General features: G+C 40.8%; 1 protein-coding gene across 5 annotated transcripts in view; it reads right to left on the bottom strand.

The window, feature by feature from the left end:
- The window catches only part of TNR (tenascin R), a 745,794-nt gene that overhangs the window by 113,982 nt on the left and 606,986 nt on the right, over nucleotides 1–24,826 (bottom strand). For all 5 annotated transcript variants that reach the window (XM_067467656.1, XM_060774408.2, XM_067467655.1 and 2 more), the window contains 2 exons: nucleotides 7,784–8,047; nucleotides 2,484–2,599 (listed from right to left, as the gene is read on the bottom strand). In XM_067467656.1, coding sequence (XP_067323757.1) covers nucleotides 2,484–2,599; nucleotides 7,784–8,047 — 380 coding nt within the window. The remainder of the gene's footprint in view (nucleotides 1–2,483; nucleotides 2,600–7,783; nucleotides 8,048–24,826) is intronic.

Here is a 24,826-nt window from a genome sequence, read left to right as displayed (position 1 = left end):
TAAAGGACATTGCACCAGCGTTAACTGTGGGATTTGTTGACATTGCTAAAATCCAAAACCTCCTACTGACAAAGAAAGCCGGTCATATATCTTCTTGGAATAATAAGCCAACCGGCCAACTAAGTTAAACTAGTTAAAGACCAAGGACGACGAAAACCATGCGAACAGCAAAGACTATAAAATAAACTAAGAGAAAGACTCATCACACAGCCCAGGTGCACCGGGAAGCACCTTCTCTCACCCCCACTCCCCCTCCCCTTCCCCTGGTCCTACCCTTTCCCCCCTTCCTCCCCCCCACTTTTCCTGAGTGATTGATATTAGAGGATGGAAGCAGCTAGGCAAGCCTAGCCAGAGTGAGTGTGTCTCCATTTCCCTCCCCCCTTTCACCTCTCCACTCATCCCTACACTCACCCCTTTCACCTCCACTCTCCTTTTTATGAGAACTTCTTTTGTATATTCCCCCCCTCCCCAACTTTTTAATGTATTTGAAAAAATCAATAAACAGACATTTAAAAAAAAAAAAAAGTTGAAACATTCACACCTAGCTCCAGCAGAGAAGAGCTCTTTGCCCCACTCCAGCCATTCCACAGATATATAAACCCTATTCCCCAGTTCCAACAGACCTCACTACCTCTGAGGATGCTTGCCATAGATGCAGGTGAAACGTCAGGAGAAATGCCTCTAGAACATGGCCATATAGCCCAAAAAAACCCACAAGAACTTAGTGATTCCAGCCATGAAAGCCTTCGACAATACATTCATGATATTTATTTACAGTATTTATATTCCGCCCTTCTCACCCCGCAGGGGACTCAGGGCAGATTACAATGTACATATACATGGCAAACATTCAGTGCCATAGACACACAACATATATAGACAGTAGGCATGTGCAATCCATGGTTCTAAATGGTTCTAAAGTACTTACAAAACTAAAGTTCTGGTGGTGAATACTAGGGGGCACTGGTGCTTTGCTTCTACAGTGTTGCTAAAGTTCTGGTGGTGAAACCTTCGGAACTCTTAACACAACTTTCAAGATTTCATTATAAATGGCAGTTCCTAATAGGTTCTGTCATAAAAATCACCAATAATGATATAATAATGAAATTTTGAAAGTTTTGTTAGAGTTCTGAAATTTTCACCACCAGAACTTTAGCAACACTGTAGAAGCAAAGCACCAGCACCCCCTAGTTTTCACAACCAGAACTTTAGTTTTGTAAGTACTTTAGAACCATGGACTGCACATGCCTAATTGACATACACAGAGGTAATTTTTTCCAGCTTTTCTTGAGGGTATTTTGGCCACCAGAGGAGCTGTCTCTTCACCAACCATTTGTGATACTGATGAAGTACTACCTCATTCTTTGCATGCTTGCTGGAGATTTTTATGGCCTCATAAATTAGTTAAATTTGCCTCCCCGCATAAGCGGTACCTAAATTTCCTACTTGGCAGATGCAACTGTCTTTTGCAAAGGTTGACAGTAAGCTACACAAAATTGGTCGGACACTCACTCCGAACCGGGCTGGTTTCGAACTCATGGTCTTTTGGTCAGTATTTCTTTTATTTATTTATTTGGAGTGCTTCTACCCTGCCCTTCTCAACCCCCTAGGGGGGACTCAGGGCGGCTTACAAAAGGCACAATTCGATGCCCAACAATTCACAAAGTACAATGTACAATGTACAATTTAACATCAACAATTATCACTAGTTAAAACAGTCACATCAATACAATAACAGTAATAAAATCATCCTGTGGTCAGTGTTCGCCGATTTATAATTCCATAATCCATCCAGCATTGTCATTGTCCTTTCCTGCTCTGGTCGTCCTCGTCTTTGTCTATCTGCCAGCTTACCCAAAGGCCTGGTCCCAAATCCAGCTTTTTAACTTCCTCCTAAAGGAGAGGAGGAATGTTGATGACCTAATTTCCCCAGGGAGTGCATTCCACAGGCGAGGGGCCACCACCAAGAAGGCCCTGTCCCTCGTTCCCACCAGTCTCACTTGTGATAAAGGTGGGGCCGAGAGCAGGGCCTCCCCAGAAGATCTTAAACTCCGAGGTGGGACATAGAAGGAGATACGTTCGGACAGGTAGTGATCTTAATGCAGCTGACTACCAGCCAGCTGCGCTACAGTCCCGATATTAGATTCACCCAGATGGGCAGGATGAAAAGGCTGTTTGGTCAAGCCATGGTCACCAAGTTGGACCAGCAGCCCATCAAACTTCCATATATTGAGTCATAGTATCTAGACTACACAAGTACCACACTCAGATTGCTTTTTCTAACGTGGTAACTTCTGCTTGTCAACCTCTGAACTTTCTTATATCCAACTGATATGAATGATGCTGCTATTGGCCAGGGCAGCTTTCATATGCCTCTGGCAATCAAGTAGGTAGTAGTACTTTGTTCGCCAGAAACATTATTGCCTGCTTCTCTTGGACCCCAAATGTTAAGTAAAGAGGAGAGTTCAATACCACATTGTTACCTTGGGGATGAAGCTGATCTCCCAGCCATCAAACAAGAATGAGAAGGGCTTCCACTGCATCTCCACGGTGGTCTCTGTGATTGTTTTGAACTTTAGCCCTTCTGGAGTAGACAGTTCTGGAACAGAGTGATGAAGAAGGGAATGAGGTTAGGTGGACTTCAGATGCCAACACATAACCAATATAACAAGCAAGTAGAGCAGTGGTTCTCAACCTGGGGTCCCCAGATGTTTTTGGCCTACAATTCCCAGAAATCCCAACCGGTTTACCAGCTGTTAGGATTTCTGGGAGTTGAAGGCCAAAAACATCTGGGGACCCCAGGTTGAGAACCACTGAAGTAGAGTATACTAAGCAAAATCCACACATGTTGAATACATTGAAGATATTTAGTATTTGTTAGCTCTCTGCTGTTCAGGACTCAGGAAATAACCTTCTGTCTCAAGTAAGTTGCCAGTTGCAGAAGACAGGACTATAAGTGAGAGTCAAACCATAAGCTTCTCCACAAGAAAGAATGAGAACATGAATCTTTGTTCTGTAAGGGAAAATGCAGCACTTTCCAATCAAGTGATGTCCTGGAACTGCCTTGAAAGTCCTCTGTGATGGGTTGTCACATACTAGTTAGACAGGGGTCACCAGAATGTAACACTCCCAGTGTTGCTGGTGTAGAACTCTCAAATGTCCACCAGCCAGCATGATCAATTATAAAAAATACTGGGAGTCAACTACTTCCTGAAGGCAGAAATTAATGAAGCTTCTTTTGACCCTGGAGACAACGTAACTCCCAGTGGTTCAGAATAAATGGAATGTCCTAATTGTAAAAGCTGTTGGTGCCCTACTTCTGCTGCTGCACACTTGGTTTCACTGAGTAGTAACGATTTCAAAGCAACCATGGCTAATAGCCACCACATCCTTTTTCTGAGCTGTGATAGACTGTCCAACACAAGAAGGTTTTTAAGGATGGGCACAAGACCTCTTTATATGTAACATACAGCAAGCCAAGGTGGATCAAACAAAGAGTGGATCAAACAAAGACCTATCTAGACTTGATCTTTATGCAACACAGAAAGCTTTCCATGTTGCTCTCTTTTACCATGGAGCCCTGCTGGAAGTAGCTGTGCGCTGTGGGATGGAAGTTGGTGGGCTCTGTGGCAAAAGGGAACGGGAATCGGTGTACGCCACTAAATTAAATCCCATCTGATAAGGTTGTATGGGTGCAATCAGGCCCGTAGCTAGGATTTTGATTTTTTTGGGGGGGGGGGGGGGGGTCAGGATCTATCCTAACAAACCTTTGGTATCGTTATCCCAATACCCCCATGCATATGGGATATAATGAGCATGGTGATCAGATCAATGATATGAATAAACATACCATATATACTCGAGTATAAGCCGACCCGAATATAAGCGGAGTATAACTCGAGTAAAAGCCGAGGATGGGAAATTAACAGATACTGGTAAATTTCAAAATAAAAATAGATACCAATTAAATTATATTAATTGAGGCATCAGGAGGTTAAATGTTTTTGAATATTTACATAAAACTGTATTTTTTACATAAAACTTGCATACCCTTCCAATAAAAATAGAGTAAAATAATAAATGTAATAATAACAACAACAATAATAAATAGAGTAAAATAATAAATGTAATTATAATAACAATAATAAAGTAAAATAGTAATAATGTAATAATAATAATAATAATAATAATAATAATACATTTATTACGTATTTATAACAAAGTAAAATAATAAATAACCTTGACTCGTGTATAAGCTGAGAGGGACTTTTTCAGCCCCCAAAAAGTCTGAAGAACTAGGCTTATACTCAAGTATATACAGTAATAGTTTAAATAATGTACCTGTAAGACCATCTTGAGGACCGCCCTGATAATTTCGGGGGAAGGGGGGGGGCTGAAGCCCCTCAAGCTCTCTCTCTCCCCCCCCCCCCCCGGCTACATGCCTGGGTGCAATAGTACTTTAACTCATGTTGTGCAGAAACTAATTTTTAGAAGCGTAACATATTACACACTGGACAGACTACATGGGTATTAGGACTAAGAGTCATTGATAGTCGTATCTTCCATGAACTTTCAAATCCTCTTTAAAAATAATTCAAGTTGGTAGGTACTATCACTACTTCCTGTAGTAAAGATTCTCATAGTTTAATGGTATAGTGCACAGAGTGTTGAAAAATTAATTTGTCCATAATTTCCCACCATCCATTGTATCTGGGTGTTATTGGGTTCTGTTATCATGAGAGTGGAAGAGAGAAAGAGAAATCTCCCTGTCCATTTTCTTTGTTCCGTGTAGAATCTCCATACCTCTATTTTGTCTTCTGTTACTAGCATCTTTTTGTCCTAAACTGAAAAAAAGCCTTGATTGCTTTGGTTGGCCTTTTTGTACTTTTTCCAGATTTATAAATACAATTTTTAGAGTCAGTGACCATGACTGTGCACAGTAATTCCAGATGGGATTGCCTGTAGATTTCTATTAGGATAATATGATACTGGGGATTTTGCTTTATATTATTTTCTAACTTTCCTAAACGCGATCAACAAGGAATTTGTTTCTTGCCTGCCCACAACAGTCACATACTGTTTTTTTCCCCACCGAAAATATTTTTGATAGACTTCAATAACCCATCTTGGCTCCCTAATGAGTATACACATAATTGTATATTCAAGACTTCCCTGCCTGTGTTTATACTTTACATTTTCAAACATATGCTTAAAACCTCTCAAGTGTAATGTGTGAATCTGCTCTGAGAATGGAAGCCATTGTCTGCTTTTGTGTTGGCTTAATTGAGTGAACTGAACAGATGTCAGCTGAGACCCCTTTCTGCTACCTTGCCAGCAATTCTTCCCAGCGAGGAAATTTAGGGACAAAAACGTACTGGGAATTCTAAGGTGCAACCAAAAGCAAAACAAATTGCATGCTGCTGACCTCCTGCTGCCTCCACTCTGGTTTATCCAGTTGAAAACTTGCTTCAATAATGAAGAAATTTTCAAGCCTGTTGAGTCACAAGAGATATCTCCAATCTTTGCATAGGGAAGGTATTTTAAAAAGCTTGGAGATGCCAGCTTTCCAACCAACCCCTAAGGCCGTGTCTTCTTCAACAGCAGCTTGATGTGTATTTAGATTGCTTGTCACCATACCTGGGAAAGATTTATTGCAGCATAACCTGCTGTTAAAGCCACAGTTGGCACCCCTATCTATGCCGCACAAAACATCTGGCATCTTCTAGCATTGGCTTTGAGGGGATCTAAATTTCGCCTACTTCCCATAGTAAATTATTATTCATTTTGCTTATTTACATCTCAACTTTGTCTCAGCCCCAGGACCAGAAAGCTAACTAAATTAAAACAGATACAGATCAGTAAAACATAAGGAGGTAAGATATAAATAAACTGTCACAACACATTTAAAAGCAATGTTGAAAACAAATCTATTTCATAGGGCTGTCCAAACACGGAAAAATTTGTTTCTAAACTCGATTCGTCTTTAGGGGTTTTTTGCGTTTCGTTATTTAAAAGAATTCCGAAATTTTCCTTTAAAAAAGTTCGATATTTACGAAATTTCGGAAATCATAAAACAATTACAAAACAATTACGAATCGATTACGAATCGATTCGTTAATGGTGGCCGCGATTGCGCAATACGCTAAAAAAACTTCTGAAGCTTCCCTCTCCCTCTGTTGTTGACTGTTGGTGTGATAATTATATTTTTTTTCACTGAGAAAACAAGCAGCAATATGCGGAAATAATAACGAAACATTTATGAATCAATAACGAATCAATAACGAATCAATAACGAATCAATTCCGAAACAAATTGGAAAAATTTGTTTCGTTTTTTTAGTTGCTCCTAAATGGTTCAATATCGCTTCGTTATCAAAAAAAATAACAAATTTTTAACGAATTACGAAATTACGAAACGAAACCGCCCAGCCCTACTATTTCAATAACGCAGCAAAGTTATTCTAAGTCCTTTCTCCATAAACAACCAGTATTCTGAACCCTATCAAAATAAAGTCTTCACCATCTAATAATAATAATAATAATAATAATAATAATAATAATAATAATAAATTATAAAAGTTATTAAAATAATTATTAAAATTATTAAAAATTATTAAAATTATTAAAAGCTCTGGGACTTCTGAATTCAGACTGACAGAGTTTTGGAGCACAATACTCCTAACCTCACGATCGTGTTAGAATGTGGATTGTCAATGTTGCAATCCCAGGCGACAGCAGGATTGAAGAGAAACAACTGGAAAACCTGACATGATATGAGGATTTAAAAATCGAATTGCAAAGACTCTGGCACAAGCCAGTAAAGTGCTGTTTTAATTAAATTGTTTTATACAAACTGGGTTTTTGTTTGGTTCATCTCTGCCTCTGTAAAGGCAGAGCCCTGGCAATGTGACACCAAGTCAGACTTCCATGCCCATCCCCATCCCTGCTGAACCGGCTTTGGTATAGCTGGACTATCGGGCCAATGTTCCACTGCCAAGGTGACTCACTTCACTTCTGTGTGGCCTCAATGAATCTTGGAATCTGCAATTTTCATGTTGATGCCCTACCGCATTATACATCTGTGTGGGAGGACCATGAGAGGGAGAAGAATTCCCTCATCGCAGGGTTGGCTTTGATGGGAGAGGAGAAAAGAGTTATGAAGCAAAAGAGAAAGGAACGATTTTGCAACCACTAAAAATGTAATTGAGAAAACGTTGTTCACTCCCATGTCTCAAACCCTGCTGAGAGATTTGGCTGAATTCAGTGAAACGTTTAGTTCTTTTTCCATCCCCACCAGTATTTCTCTTGAGTAGAGCCTTCCAAATGGACTTTAGCAAAAATCTTGCTGACAACCAAGCCTGAAGCACAAAAGCTTACCATCTACCAGTGCCGCCCAGCAAACTGAACTGCCTAGAGGGTTCCCTTGATTGATGGGCTCCTTTCTTCCAAATAAACCAGAATCCCTCCATCCATGCAAGTGAAGATGCAGACTGCTTTTCAGCAATTCCTCTTCAACTCGCCGGCTCATTACAGATCACATATTATTATTTCTCAGGAGTACATCTGTCTCTGATTATTTATGAGCTGAAACGTGTCCATAATAAATGATCTTCAAACACACTGCCCCACTACTTTTTTGAATTTTAGTCCCGAGCTACCCTCTATATAACTGTGAATCTTTGTCTCTGACCCACAAAATTTCCTTGCCCCAATGGACCAACTTTCTCATCAGCTCAACGCCTGAAATGGCATGTCCCAGTGCAGAGTAATCATGCAATACGTACGTGTGGCCACTTTGACGCTGACAGGGACACTGAGCACTTCGCTGATAACAGCAAATACGCTGATGTTGTAGATCAGGCCTGGCTCCAACTCCTTGATACTGACAGCGCTCCAGTCACCAGGGACCCGTTGCTGGAGCTGCAGGCCTGGAGATACCGCCGGCTGGTAGGAAACCACATATTCGGTCACTGCCATTGGGCCATCCCATTCAAGGTCAACTGACCGGTCACTGATTGCAGCCACACGCAGACTCTCAGGTGGAGCAACTATAGGAAGAGGCAGGAATCAAAGCATAAGGTAAAGAGATGAACCAATATCACAAAAGAAAAACCCAAGCAATATGTCACTGAGACATTTCCTATATCTCTTAAGCACACCAGAATCATACAGTTGGAAGAGATGCCAAGGGTCATCCGGTCTAGCCCCCTGCCACACAGGAATACACAATCAAAACAATCCTCATAGATGGGCATCCAACCACTTTTTTAAAACTTCCAGAGAAAAAAGATTTCATCACATTCCGAAGCAGTGTATTCCCCTACCAAACAGCTCTGACCATCAGGAAGTTCTTTCTAATGTTTAATGTTTATTATTTTATTTCGAACACTTGTACCCCACCCTTCTCAACCCCCCGGGGGGGGGGGGACTCAGGGCAGCTTCCAATCGGCAGCGATTCGATGCCACAATAGATACGCAATAAAATACATAATAAACAAGCAATCAATTATAAATAGTTAAAAACATTAAATACAATTAAAAACTATTAAGAATTCTCACTTTAGTGGTCATTATTAGCCGAAAACTAGTTGAATGCTTCATCAAACTTATCTATAATCCATTTCCAAGCCATTGTCAATATTGTTAGTGTCATTGTCCGCTTAATTACCCGAAGACCTGGTCCCACATCCAAGTTTTTAACTTTTTCCTAAAGGTGAGGAGGAATGTAGATGACCTAATTTCCCTGGGGAGTGAGTTCCACAGGTGGGGGGCCACCACCGAGAAGGCCCTGTCCCTCATCCCCCCCAAGAGTGTTTGAGACAGAGGAGGGGCCAAGAGCAGGGCCTCCTCAGAGGATCTTAAACTCTGAGGTGGGGCATAAAAGGAGATATGTTCGGAGATGCTGAACCGGAGCCGTATAGGGAATCTCTTTCTCTAGAGTATTAATCCACTGCTCTGCATCCTAGGCAGTGTCTACACTTATCTAAATAAGTTGGGTTAAAGCACTCTGGAGCAGTTCCAATGCAGCCTGGGAATGACACCAGAGATTTTTGGTAATTCTCACATGGCCAGCCAGGTGGATGGAGCATTGCTGGTGCCTTCACAGTCCTGGCCACATAGCTGGGCACCTTGGTGTAACATCACCAGTAATGCGGTATCCACAGAAAGCCTTTGGGAGGAAATTCCTTGTCGGCAGAGATGCATCAGTGGGTTCGTTGGAGGTGTAAACAGTGGTTTGGGTCAGATACAACAACCTAGGTGACCACACCTTCAAAACACCAGTATCACTTGGGAGCTTTCTGGAAACTCCAGAGTAAATCCCATCTCTTTTTGAGCTGAATGAATGGCAAGATGCAATGCTTCTTCAGTTAATCTAGTAGTCTGCCATCTGTAAGTATCAATTAATGTATTGGGATCTATTTCTATGTAAACATAAAGCATAAAATATACCATTTGATGCTTGACAGTGTAACCAATCTGGATTTCCCACCAAGGTAGCTGAGGTTGACCTCTGTTCTTAACTAATGTATTGAATACTCTATATATTTTAACCACTTTTTGTCATCATCACATTTCACATTTTAGGATAAATTTCCCCCTCCCTTGAAATGCCCTTCCCTCCTCAGTTTCTCTCCCCACAAATAAGATATGGAACTGAGTACAGATTTCTGTATAAAGAAATTGTTATCTATATGTGGTTGCAAGAAATGCAGAAACAACACGACTGTGATTTGGAAAAGTATTTGCATCAAAAATTGAATTTAAGAAGGACATGTAGAAATAAGTGAACTTTATCTCTTTGGAAAAACGTTTGGCACAACAAGGATTAGTTTTAATAAGTGATGGGCATTGGGGATGATACAATCCTGTACTGTAAATAATAAGATGAAAGAGAATTGCCTTTCTTGATTCTGCCTTTCGCATGCAGGAGAGCAAATATCAAAATGTCATTGTCAACTTTGAAGACTACAGGTTATTTAATTAGCCAGAACAAACTACTCTTGTGACAATAAACTCCAAGCCATGCCACTTCTTTGCTCATGGCATTGACTCTCATAATAATATTCTCATTAGGGAAGAGAAACGATCCCATTGTTACTTTTGCAGAATACATTTTACTCTAACATGGACCCTCAAAATGACTTAGATCTTTTGAAGCCTCTGGAGTTCTCTTTGTGCTCACTAACATTGTGATTTCTGTGACAGGTAGAGGCCTTTGCTTCTAGGGGTCCTTATGGAGTGAATAAAATGAAAGCACATGCCACTACATACTATGCGCCTACTCAGCAATAGACTCACTGAATTGTGCAAGACTCTACAATGATGAAAAGATACTGATTTGCAAGTACAGAGTGCCAGCCTCTTTGGACTTCTTACTACTACTACTTCTTCTTCTTCTTCTTCTTCTTATTATTATTATTATTATTATTATTATTATTATTATGAGCCCCCAGTGGTGCAGTGGGTTAAACCCTGTGCCAGCAGGACAGGTCGCAGGTTCAAATCCGGGGAGAGGTGGATGAGCTCCCTCTATCAGCTCCAGCTCCTCATGTGGGGACGTGAGAGAAGCCTCCCACAAGGATGATAAAAATATCAAATCATCCAGGCGTCCCCTGGGCAACATCCTTGCAGACAGCCAATTCTCTCACACCAGAAGTGACTTGCAGTTTCTCAAGTCGCTCCTGACATGACCCAAAAATATTATTATTATTATTATTATTATTCGCTGATACATCACACAGCCCTAGACACTTGGGAAGTGTCCGACGTGTGATTGAATACAAAAGTCAGCATAGTGGTCTTGTTTTCGGTGTACTAATCTTGTTATGTATCAAATAATAATAATAATAATAATAATAATAATAATAATAATAATAATAATAGCATTACCCACCTCTTCCTGCATCTCAAGGTGGGATACAACATTATTAAAACAAGAGATAAAACACTATTGAAAGATATACAACACCTATCCTATATTATTTGAGAACACAGAAATGCTGGACCACTCTAACAACCACCATGTCGCACTACACAGAGAAGCCATTGAAATAAATAAGCATGAAATCCATAAGCATGGTTTCTTCCTTTCAACAGAAAGGAAGAAACCATGAACATGAACATGAATCTGGCTACCAGTGTTAAAAAAAACTTTAAAATAATAATAGTAAATAACACTCAAAAATGGGAATTACAGATAAGAAACAATTAGGGCCAGCTAATCACCTCCCAACAAAGGAATCCCTCAGGCAGTAAGAAGCCAGACCTTGAAAACTGCTAGGCCATTAAATGCTAATCAAGGTGGCCAATTGCTACATTCACACCTACCTCAAACAGACAAGAGTTCTTTTTCCCACCCTGGACATTCCACAGATATATAACCCCATTTTCCTACTTTCTGACAGACCTCACAACCTCTGAGGACGCCTGTCATAGATGCAGGCGAAATGTGAGAATGCTTCTGGAACATGGCCATACGGCCCAGAAAACACACAGCAACCCAGTGATTCCAGCCATGAAAGCCTTCGACAATCCTGTTGTCTTGCAGTAATGGGAACATACTGGTGACATACCAGTATGAAAACAATCAGTACCACAACTGTCTGCAATCATACTATTGTGCCACTGTTTTGTTTTTGTTTCTCTTCTCCTGGTCCTCTTTCCCCCTCATATCTATCTCCTACTGCATTCTCCCTTTTCTATAGGCTCGGCAAACTGGGTCTACTTTTTGAGAGATGCTGGATAATCATCAACACAGACAATTGCTACTATACTGCAGCGAGAATCGTCTGTGTCCAGAAATGGAAAGAACCAGCTATTTCAATACAAGAATGGCTGATGAAAATGTGTGAGATGGACAAAATGACAACATTGATCAAGGAGAAATCCTTGACTAATTTTAAGAAAGACTAGAACTCATTTATCATTTTCCTACAGCAAAGACGGGGCAAACGTCAACTACTGGATTTCTGATTTAGAAGAGTGTTATAAAAATTAGAAGGGTGGATATATAACAACATTTTAAGAGAGCAGAAAGTAAGAAGTAAAAATCAACAGGCAGCGGGTGTGAGACTTATAGAGTAGTTCTGTTATATGTTTAGTATGTGCTTAGAAGTGTGAGTTGTATAGTTTAGGATGATAATGTTACAGTTCTGTTAGTTTTAGTTTAGTTTTATATATCCAAAAAATTAATTTCTTTTTGCTTTGTTTCTGGGGAGGATATGGTTCTTGCTTTTTGTAACTCTTTTCTCTGTTTCTGTTAGTTTGTATGTTTGTGTTTCTGTTATTTTGAATAAAATTAATATAAAAAGGAAGAAGAAAAATTACAATTTGTAAGAGTTGCCACATCAATGAATGCAGGTAATAATAATAATAATAATAATAATAATAATAATAATCTTTATTTGTACCCCGCTACCATCTCTCCAAGGGACTCGGTGTGGCTTACATGAGGCCAAGCCCAAAATACATTGAACAAAACATCAATAAACACAACATCAATAAAATGCAAATCATATAAATCACATAAACAAAAACAATCAATAGTGACATATAACAATTTTAAAAATGGCCGGGCCGAATGTAATAGATTAAAATTAAAAATATGCTGACGTGAACAAGGTAGAATATAACTGGGATAGGATTTTTCAGAGAGCAATGAGGGAATGAAGTCCATCCTAAGTCAGTATTAAAGTGCATTATGAGGGCATATTGCTGAGAGTTCTCCTATTCTGGGAAGGCACACTGGAACATCCACGTTTTCAGGCTCCTCCTAAAGACTGCCAACGTTGGGGCATGTCTGATGTCCCTAGGAAGTGAGTTCCAGAGTTGGGGGGCCACCACCGAGTAGGCCCTCTCCCTCGTCCCCACCAATCGCGCCTGCGAAGGAGGTGGGAGTGTGAGGTAGTGATAGAAACCTTGGATGTCCAGATAATATGTAGGGAAGCGGTTCTCAACCTGTGGGACCCCAGATGTTTTGGTCTTCAGTTCCCAGAAATCCTAACAGCTGGTAAACTGGCTGGGATTTCTGAAGTTGTAGGCCAAAACACCTGGGGACCCACAGACTGAGAACCACTGATCTAGGGACTTCTGGTCTATGATGCAAGATAAAACCAGTTAACATGGTTTTGTGCTGCATTATGCAAAGTCAGGGAATATTGTAGAGTTTTGAAACTTCATGGCGGCCTCACAGTTTGGGATTAGTGAGAATAAATGTAATGGCTCCAATCTGAACTGGTCCTCTGTCCATATGGGCCTGTGACCATCCACCATAGCATGGTAGATGGTCACAGGGGTCTGGAGAGGTCCTGGCTGTTACCACATGACCAAGGAAAAGTGGTGATGGTGGTGGTGGGGTGTCATTCCCTTTTCTCCCTGCACACGTGGCACCTCTGCTGATATCAACAAAGGTGCCCAGTAATGGCCAGGATCTCTCCTAGAGCCCTGTTGGTCCAGCAGTGCAGACAAGGATATCCAAGGTAAGAGGACAATCTAGTGGGGCCAAATTTGTCTCAGCCCTGTTGGATGATCTGGACTCTGCTCCAGTATTGCTGTGGGACAGACACAGGCAGTATTGTTGCCCCCTGGGGCTAGTCCAGTCTTAGGACATTTAGATGAGACCTTGGTCTAAGGACATAATCACACTAGGAAAATTCTCTGTCGTAGAACACTGACAAAGCCAGCACAGAGCTCGCCAGATCTCATCACATGAGGCACAGCTACTTCCGATGGGGTTCCATGCTGGTTTCCTTGACGAAATGTTCTTTTTTTTTTAAATATCTTTATTGAATTTTCTGTAACAAATTTAAAATCAAGGGGGAAAAGGGAAAAAGAGGAGAAGAAAGAGGAAAAGAAAGAGAAAAGAGAAAAAAAGAAAGAAAGAAAGAAAAAGAAAGATTGTGAAGATCTTCGTGACTTCCTGAGTATCACGATGGAGATGTTCTCCTTTTCTCTTTCTTCTGTTCTTCTTTATTTGAAAAAAAACTTCTCTCCTTCTCTCTTATGGGGATTATTCTTATTAATTTAAATTATTGTCTTATATTTTTTTCCTTTTAAGTAGTCTGTGACTTTTGCCCAATTTGCCTCTTTTATCGGAGTATCCTTACTTCTAGATAATAAGTATGTAAGTCTGTCCATATTTCTAACGTTGAGCACTTTTTGTAACCAGTCTTCTATGTCTGGAATTTCTTCTATCTTCCATAACTTTGCATAACAAATTCTCACCGCTGTTGTTAGCAAAAACAATAGTGTTCTATTAATGGGGGATTCTGAACACGATTTGCTCTGCTGCCTTACAGATTCCCCCGCTGTCCTCCGCATCAAGGATCTCCATGTGATGAGGTCCTTGATCGGGGTCCTCAGAAATAATTCAGACAGATGTATTTGTATTATGCGTATCCAATGTATTTTTTTCTTTTACATTCTGTATACCGCCTTAACACTATTAAAATTATATGTTGTTCCTTTAAACGTGACCACACAAGGTCAGTATTGAGCGAGAACTAGATGAAAATTTTCCTTACTGGCATGACCCAGGACATGTTAATTACTCATAGAAGATGTGGCTTTCCTTCTAGGTAATTAATGTACTACAGGATGTATCTTTGTATTCCTGTATTTTATTACTTATAATAGTAAAAATTACAAAAGCTTAAAAAACTATTAAAATCTATAAAAATAAATAAAGAAACAAAACAAAACAATAAAAAAACTGCAAAAAGGGGAAATAATTCAGACAGGAGTCCTGCTAGCCAGAGTTGGCAGCACCAGGCTAGGTGGACCAGGAACCTGAATTGTTATAAGTCAGTCTCCTATGTTTTCCCCCACAAACCTTATATTCAGTAGAGCACCTCTCACTTTGATAATACTGTAGAACCAATAATGAAAGATCCCAAAAATTTATTATTAAAATATATTATTAAAAGAAATAGAATCTGGAAAACTGAAGTAGTTGTCCTGATGTAGTAGCTACACAAGTCTGGATAGTTTGATTTCAGAAAATTCCTGTTATGGACATCCTACATTCTCCTCCTCCCTTTCAAAATCCCATCACAAGTGCCGGTTTTTTCATTGGACTAAGCACAAAGACGGTATTAGGTATTTGGTATGTACTTCTGTGGGAGCCCCCGGTGGCACAGTGGGTTAAAGCACTGAGCTGCTGAGCTTGTTGATCGAAAGGTCACAGGTTCGATTCCGGGGAGCGGCGTGAGCTTCCGCTGTCAGCCCTAGCTTCTGCCAACCTAGCAGTTCGAAAACATGCAAATGTGAGTAGATCAATAGATACCGCTCCGGCGGGAAGGTAACGGCGCTCCATTCGGGCATGCCGGCCACATGACCTTGGAGGTGTCTACGGACAACGCTGGCTCTTCGGCTTAGAAATGGAGATGAGCACCACACCCCAGAGTCAGACAAGACTGGACTTAATGTCAGGGGACTACCTTTACCTTTACCTTATGTACTTCTGCAAAATTAGTAAAGTAAGGGAGATTATCTGAGATGTGCAAGGCTCTTCCCTAACTTTCTCCTTCAAAATTACATCACTAAAGAAACAATTACATAGTGATATGCATCTTGTTGGACAAGCAGAAAAGTCAACTGAAAGTAGTATGAGTCACATAAAATTTGCTAAAGCATCTAGAGCCAACATGGTAATGAGGTCTGTATACACCGACCTATGGGAGGATAGTTATACAATATATTTTTTAAAAAATAACTTCAAACCCAAGTTTGTGACATTTACTATGACTTTTCAAAGAAGCTTTTCAGGGATGAGTCACTCTTAGAAACATTATTTCTTTTATTAGTTACCTTTATACCCTGTTTTTCTTCCAATGAACTTAAATTGGCATACATAACTCTTCACCTCCTTGTTTTATCCTCACAACTGGCCATGTAGATTGTATATATGAAACATATATGTATACATAGACTTGAGTCCCATCTCCAGGATATCTCTTTATGTATATGCAAATGTTCCAAAATCTAAAAGAAATTCGAAAATGCAGAAGCTTTTTTGGCCCCAAGCACCTTGTTCCAAGCTTCTGGTCTCACTCAACCTGTACCTCAGTTATGGAACAACAAATAAGGCTTTTTCATACACAGTTAGGTTTGATATATTTCTCTGTCATAAATTGACAGAGAAACATATGCTCTGCAATATCCCTGGTAAAAACCATTTCCAAAAAATGAACTGCTTTGTCAAACCCAATAATAAGACAAAGGACTATATGTGTAATATCAGTTAAACTCAACAGTTTCTAAATCCTACTCTTTAGGTGATATATTTTCAAGTGACAATGACCTAAATTCAATTGCTAGTTCCAACTTGAAAAGATTCATTGAAAGAAAGGGGTTTACCTACTGTAGGTACTTGTGGAGATGTTGACCTCATATATAAGCCAATAGCAGGTTTTGGATTTAGATGCGACCTGTGGATAAGTTGGAGGTCACTCTGCAAAAAGGGGAGAGCACCAGTGCTGTCTCGGGGGGCCAGCTACCCCTTGATATTGCCACATTTGCACTTAGGCATTCAAAAAGGCCAGAAGTGATGCCATGGCAGAGAACATAGAGGGGTTGGTGCTTCTTTTAGGTTCTTCTAGAAGTGATCAAAGCCATGGTATTCCCTGTAGTAACCTACGGATGTGAGAGCTGGACCTTAGGGAAGGCTGAGCGAAGGAAGATAGACGCTTTTGAACTGTGGTGCTGGAGGAAAGTTCTGAGAGTGCCTTGGACTGCGAGAAGATCCAACCAGTCCATACTTCAGGAAATAAAGCCTGACTGCTCATTGGAGGGAAGGATACTAGAGACAAAGTTGAAGTACTTTGGCCACATCATGAGGAGACAGGAAAGCTTAGAGAAGACAATCATGCTGGGGAAAGTGGGAGGTAAAAGGAAGAGGGGCCGACCAAGGGCAAGATGGATGGATGACATCCTTGAAGTGACTGGACTGACCTTGAAGGAGCTGGGGGTGGTGACGGCCGACGGGGAGCTCTGGCGTGGGCTGGTCCATGAGGTCATGAAGAGTCGGAGACGACTGAACGAATAAACAACAACAACAAGAAGTGATCAAGTTCTCATCTTTCATTACTCTACTCAGAGATGGTTCTGGAAGACCAACAATATAATCGCCATTCTTGCCGTTTGCATTCCCAAAGCATTTTGCTTGATCCACTTGTTTGAGGACTCTCCTCCCCAGAATCTCTTTTCTCAAACATGGCTCAGTCATACATAATGTCATAATAACGAAAATGCTTCTCAATAGCATCAAAGGGCTTTCTTTGCTCAATACCTCAGAATTGCTGCATATACCAAATTAGGAATAAGGGTTTCCTAGTCTTTTAGATGAGCATCTCTGAATTTAGGCCTTTCATCTAACCGAGTTTCAAAAGGAGTAAAGAATCTCGTTCTTGTTTATAATATTAGGGCTCAATCTCTAATCCTCTATAATAACTTTGGCTACCTTGATCATCCCCTGTTGATTTGCCACATGTTTCCCAATTTTCATTTATGAAATGTTGGAGAATGTTCTGGGATAGGAAGGAAGCTGAGAGCGACTGAGGAAGGGGGCATATCAGAAGACCTTGGAGGGCTGCATTTACTGAAAACAAATGCTATTTTGTTTTTGCCCCCAAAAGTCCTTTGGTGTGTTTGGAGTTCATTTTGGCTTAGGTGAAGTATTTTATAGCAACAGGAAGTACCTGTTTGTTTTCTATCAAATTATTGTAAAGGTGCCTCTGAAGTTGCTTCCAGACAGTGTCAAAATGCGGGTTAAAAAAGTGGGCTTAAAAATTGTGGGACCTGACAGCAAGTCCAGACACAGACCTGTCAGTCCTGGGAAATGGACTCGTACACTTCTGACATATTCCTATGTAGAGGATTTTACCAATCCACAGGATAGATGGGGGATATCCGGTGGAAAGTTGTTCTTTTTAATCCGCTCTGAGATGCACTGGATCTCATTTGTGCGCATGCGGAGATCTAAATGTACACACAAGCAGATTTCTCATTCTCTCTCCTCACCCAACTGTAAATTCAAGCCCCGTTTAAAATTATAAAGATCAGAATAAAGGAATCGTTGCAGAGAGTTCTAATTGTAATTGCTTTCCAACTGTGCGTCTATTTAGGCTCCATTTTTAACAGTCCAATCAGCTGTTTCAGGCTTTTAAAACACGCATGTATGCTGGAGCAGTTCACATCAGGGGATCAGAAGGAGGGCAAGTGTTTTCCATGACTGCAGGGATATACAGTCATGTGAAGATGCACATTTTTGGGCAGAATAAGATTTAAGTGCACCTTTTAAACACACGCTTTTCAGCTGTTAACCTGATGCCATGAGCACTTTTCTGAAATGTCATTTTTCCATCCCCTTATATCCCAGTTTCTAATAATAATAACAATCCCTGTCATTAGATACACTGCTGGAATTGTGAAATAGACACAAACAGAGCTGGATGATCTGGACAGAAAAACAAGAAAACTGATGACAATCCACTACTCATTACACCTGCGTAGTGATGTTGACAGACTTTACCTGCCCAGAAAATCAGGAGGCAGAAGGCTTCTGCAAATGAATCAAATGGTAGAAGAAGAGAAACATGCACTGTTAGATTATGTGAAAGGCAGTCAAGAACCAGCATTGAGGGAAGTCAATAGTAGCAAACTGCTTCAAGTGCAAAAGACAAAGAGTGAATACCGTAAAAACACAATCCAGAGCAGAAGAGAAAACTGGCGAAAGAAGACTCTCCATGGACAGTTCCTGGGAAAATTGAGAGCCAAATTGACAAAGAAAAAACATGGATGTGGCTCACAAATTGAACTTTGAAAAAGGAGATGGAGGGCTTGATTCTGGCAGCCATTAGAACCAATGCCATTAAAGCCAGAATTGAAAATTCGACGACAAATCCCAAATGTAGACTCTGCAAGGAAGCAGATGAAACAATAGACCACATCCTCAGCTGCTGCAAGAAGATTGTGCAGACAGACTACAAGCAGAGGCATAACACCATTGCTCAGATGATTCATTGGAACTTGTTCCACAAATACCATCTGCCTGCGACAAAGAACTGGTGGGATCACAAGCCGGAAAAATTTACAGAGAATGAACACCTCAAACTATTCTGGGATTTCCGAATTCAGACTGACAGAGTTTTGGAGCACAATACTCCTAACCTCACAATCATGTTAAAAAACAAAGTATGGATTGTCACTGTTGCAATCCCAGATGACAGCAGGATTGAAGAGAAACAACAGGAAAAGCTGACACGATATGAGGATTTAAAGATTGAACTGCAAAGACTCTGGCACAAGCCAGTCAAGGTAGGCCAAGGTCTTTAGGCACTGCACCCGGTGTGCCGATCACCACTGGGTGATCGGCACACCGGGTGCAGTGCCTAAAGACCTTGGCCTGCACTTAAACACAATCGGTGCTGACGAAATTACCATCTGCCAGCTGCAGAAGGCCACCTTACTGGGAGCTGCATGCATTATTCGCCGATACATCACACAGTTGTAGACACTTGGGAAGTGTCCGACATGTGGTCCAATACAACAGCCAGCAGAGTATCTGCTGTGGACTCATCTTGTTGTGTTCATCATCATCATCATCATCATCATCATCATCATCATCATTTAATAACTTATTAATCGCCCTCCATCCGAGAATGCTCTAGGCGATTTACTGCTAAATTATAAAAGATAAAATACATACATACAAAAATTAAAAATTAACAGAGATCAAATGCTCTAGTAAAAAGCCAGGTCTTAAGTGCAAGAGTAAAAGGCCCTAAGTCACGCATAGCTCTCATGTAGGGCGGCAAGGAATTCCACAAGGCAGGGGCAGAAATAGAAAAATCCCTGTGCCTGGTCCTTTCCAAGTGCACTTCTCTAGGACCCGGTATATGGAGTAAGTCATGTTGGGCTGGTCGTTGCGACCTCCAATGATGGGAGAAGGAGAGGCGGTCCCTAAGGTACGATGGACTCTGGCCGTAAAGAATTTTAAAGGTCAGAACTAGCATCTTATACAGGCCACGGCACTCAGTTGGAAGCCAATGTAAATGTTGCAGCACTGGTGTTATATGGCATTTCATGGGCGTTCTTGTGAGTAACCTGGTTGCCGCATTCTGAACAATACGAAGCTTTCGGGTCATAGACATCGGAAGGCCCACATACAGGGCGTTGCAATAGTCCAGCCTAGACATGACCGTGACATGGATGACAACTGCCAGAGCCTCGTCAGATAGGTAGGGTGCCAGTTGCCTCACTTGTCATAGATGGAAAAAGGCCTGTTTGCTGGCAGCCATCTCCCCAAGAGGACTCAGGGTGGCTTACAACATTTTTCTCTGGGGTTTTAGAGAAGGGCCCTGATTCTATATGGTCCTTCTTGGTCAGTATCATTGCAGTTGCATTTCACACATGTAAGATCAGGGACCACAATTCCAGATTACTAAGCATGAAACTTGGAATATGTGGTGGTATCTGTATCCTTTTTTGAGCGGATTGTTATGTGGAAGCAGATGTACATGGTTTCAGTCTGAGAGTCACTAATTTAAATCATAGGCAAATCTTTTTGATAGAAAAGGTCCTTTTATAGAAATCCTTTCTTCCCCACCCCTTCTCCTCCTTCCATTGCAATTGGGCAGGGGCTAGGGATGGCATATGAAATAGGCGAGGGCTTCTGCAGAATGACTTCACCTTGAGCTCATTTGACTCTGGGGGGCAATACAGTTTCTTTGCTCCAATGATGCAGAAGCTTCCCCCAGCTGTGGTCTTATTCAGGATTGCACAGTCTCCCAAAGCCTTAAAAAACAGCCTTTTATGCCTTTAGACAGCTGTGTCTGAGCTCTGATATATTTTTGGGACTTGAATAAAAGATAGATGGTATTTTGAAGAGGTAGCTGAAACCACTCAGAAACTTGAGGCGCCTTTTGACAACCATGAACATCATGACAAAGAACTAAAAAAGCAGCTAGAGCTTAGCTCTAATCCTAAATGCTTTTACTCCTGGGCTTCTTTTGTTAACCATACCTCTCCCTCCCTCTTTGTTTCTTCAGCTCTCAACATTTAGGGTAAAGCAGATATATTTCTCTACCTTCCTCCCCTGCACATATACTTTATAATATTCTATAGAAAAAAGCATCATGTATACAGTTGATGCTATGTATTATGATCCTGATGATGCAATAGAATATGTTTCAGGATAGTGCAATATTATGCTGTGATTGTCTTTCCATTTGTTCTACGACCGAATTAGTTTTATGGTTTGGAGTTGTCCCTTAATGCAGCACCTTAAATCTGCCTATACCCCCCAATGTTTCACAGATGAAAACTAAGGCTACACTACCTTGCAGATTGAACTGATTATATGAAAATGTAGGGTGCTTCCAGACAGCACCAAAATCCTCATTATAATTCAGGGTTTAAAAAAATCCCGGGACCTTACTGCAGGTCACCACATAGACTTGTTAGTCCCAAGACTGGGTCCTTTGCTGTCCTTACAGGTTTCCTCTGTATCAGAACAAGATGGAGGGTGACCAGGGGACATCTGGCAGAAGTTTTTCTTTTAAATCACTCCGTGATGCACTGGACTGTATATGTGCACATGCAAATCTATAGAAATAAAAATGTAATGTTCAGTCCTTGTGGGTTTTTTCGGGCTATATGTCCATGTTCTAGAGGCATTTCTCCTGACGTTTCGCCTGCATCTATGGCAAGCATCCTCAGAGCCATAAACCTCTGAGGATGCTTGCCATAGATGCAGGCGAAACGTCAGGAGAAATGCCTCTAGAACATGGACATATAGCCCGAAAAAACCCACAAGAACTGAGTGATTCCAGCCATGAAAGCCTTCAACATTGTAATGTTCCTTTGTGGGATTAACATAACTCAAAAACCACTGGGTGCATTGACACCAAATTTGGACACAAGACACCTAACAACCCAATGTATGTCCTTCACTCAAAAAAATTGATCTTGTCAATTGGGAGTTGTAGTTGCTGGGATTTATAGTTCACCTACAATCAAAGAGCATTCTGAACCCCACCAACCATGGAATTGAGCCAATCTTGGCACACAGAACTTCCATGACCAACAGAAAATACTGGAAGGATTTGGTGCACATTGATCTTGAGTTTTGGAGTTGTAGTTCACCTACATCCAGAGAGCATGGTGCACTCAGTGATTAATATGGACCAAACGTGGCACAAATATTCAATATGCCCAAATATGAACACTGGTGGAGTTTGGGGAAAATAGACCTTGACATTTGGGAATTGCAGTTGCTGGGATTTATAGTTCATTTGCAATCAAAGAGCACTCTGAACCCCACCAATGATGGGATTGAAACAAACTTGGCACACAGTTCTACCATGAGCAACATAAAATACTGGAAGGGTTTGGTGGGCAGTGTCCTTTGGTTTTGGAGTTGTAGTTCACCTACATCCAAAGATCACTGTGGACTCAAAATTCTAAACAAATACTCAATATGCCCAAATGTGAATACTCGTGGAGTTTGGGGAAAATAGAATCTTGACATTTGGGAGTTGTAGTTGCTGGGATTTATAGTTCACCTACAATCACAGCGCATTCTGAACCCCACCAATGATAGAATTGGGCCAAACCTCCCACACAGAACCCCCATGTGGGCCACAGCAACACGTGGCAGGGGATGGCTAGTCTATATAAATAAAAATGTAATGTTCGTTTGTGGGATGAACATAACTCAAAAATCACTGAATGAATTGACACCAAATTTGGACATAAGACACCTATCAGGCGAACGAGTGACCATCACTCATAAAAACACTGAAAAACACAGCAGAAGGGACTTAAAGATTCAAAAAACAAAAAAAAACCATTACAATGCATGCGCAAAACCACATATATAAACAAACACACACATATACACATATATGCATATATATACACACACACACACACACACACACAACTCATAAACACAGACTGGGCCACAGCACCACTTGGCAGGGGATGGCTAGTATCTTTATATAAATATAACCAGATTTGCATGTGTGTATATGAGGTACAGCGCATAACAGAGTGATTTAAAAAAATCTTCTGCCAGATCTCTCTTTCCCCCCAATTGTTAATTCAAGCTCTATTTAATATTATAAAGTTTCAAAGGAAAAGTTTCAGAGAGTTCGAATTACTTTTCATACATGATTCCCTTGAGCCACCTGTGTGTCCGTTTGAGACCCCAATCAGGGATATACAGTGATGCGAATATGTGCATTTTCCAGCCAGAATCAGGATATAAGCAGACCTTTTAAACATTTTTTGTCTGTTGTTGTGAATCAGTGCAGATTGACCACTAGTTTCATTTACCTTTTAGCCTAGTAACTTCCGCATTTTAGGCCTTGTGTAGAAGGGCCCATAGACTGATATAATCCAGTTTAATGCAGTTCAATCTCATGAGTCTATACTGACCATATAATGCAGTCTAAACTACATTATTTGGCAGTGTAGATGGGGCACAAGACTTCTGTGGCCAAGCAACATCAATGTGAAGTCAAGATGGGAGACAGAACAAACAAGCTAGCAGAGGCTGCAGCAGTTGTCGGTTGTTTGTGAGCTTGACTACCTTAACCATCTCTCCCAGATTCATCCAAAATGAAAGCCTAGCTCTCTGCATGATGCATAGCTACTTCCGGTGAGAATCCTAGGATTTGTTTGTTGAGGTTCTTTTAGTATATTGCTATAGATAGGGGCTTAAATATTATAGGTGACCTTTCCTTTTACTGATGAGTCTTAACTTTTGTTCAATGAAATAAACATTGTAATACCCCTTCCAGTTCCTCTCACATGGTAGCAAATCTGAGTCCAGAACCAATGGGAGCTTCATAGATCGGACAAAGCACCAACTATGTCCATGAAGCTTAGCAGATTCCACAAAACATCAACAAAAAAGTAATAATAAAAAGCCCAAAATCCTTTTTTGTCTTTGAAAAAATGGATTGTATTCTAATATTTATTTTCTTTTTTTCTTGATGTAATTTGATGATGTTGTTTATGCTCTGGTTTTATTTTGTGGTAATATGTTGTCCGGGCTTGGTCCCATGTAAGCCGCTCTGAGTCCCCATTGGGGAGATGGTGGCGGTGTATAAATAAAGATTATTATTATTATTATTATTATTATTATTATTATCATCATCATCTAGCACTGAAGGAGGTAATAAGTGATTTTTACAATGGCTAAGCTTTAGGAAAGAAACATTAGAAATGTACCCCTCCCTGTAGAAAAGGAGCAGCGCGTCAACAAGGAGGAAAATGTTTTAAAAACAAGAGGTGACATGTCAGAATATTAAGTTGCTAACTGCTCGGTTTACATAGGAAATGGGTTTTTGTGGTGAGGCATAAAGTACAAATTGTGGTTTTGACAGCCTAATGTTTGGATGCAGGTGCAAGAAGGGGCTTTCCATCAAAAGGTCAAGGGAGGGGGGCTGGAAAGAGGGTATTTTCCATGACCAAAAAACCCCCCATGTTTACCTGAGTATAAAGGTTTGCAAAAAGCCGAGGAGGGGTGTGGCAGTCTGTGGGAGCACTTGTAGAGGTGCTGTCTGTTCGCCTCTTGCTGATCAGCTTGAATAAACGGTGTTTTACCTGAACCTATTGGACTCTGTGGACTTCTTCGAAAAGGGACCCCGCATCCTAAACCCATGTTCCTTACAGCACTGAAGCCTCACCAACCAATTTGAAAGATGAATTGTCAGAAACAAGGCTGTTCCTATTAATCTGCAGGCTTGGAGGCTGTCAAAAATAGTTTTAGGGGTACATGCAACTTCAGGGTCACACATTGCTCACAATGAATTACACTG

Source organism: Anolis sagrei, chromosome 4 (assembly GCF_037176765.1).
Source record: "Anolis sagrei isolate rAnoSag1 chromosome 4, rAnoSag1.mat, whole genome shotgun sequence".
NCBI classification, from domain to species: Eukaryota; Metazoa; Chordata; class Lepidosauria; order Squamata; family Dactyloidae; genus Anolis; species Anolis sagrei.
This window is presented reverse-complemented; position numbering and strand designations above follow the sequence as displayed.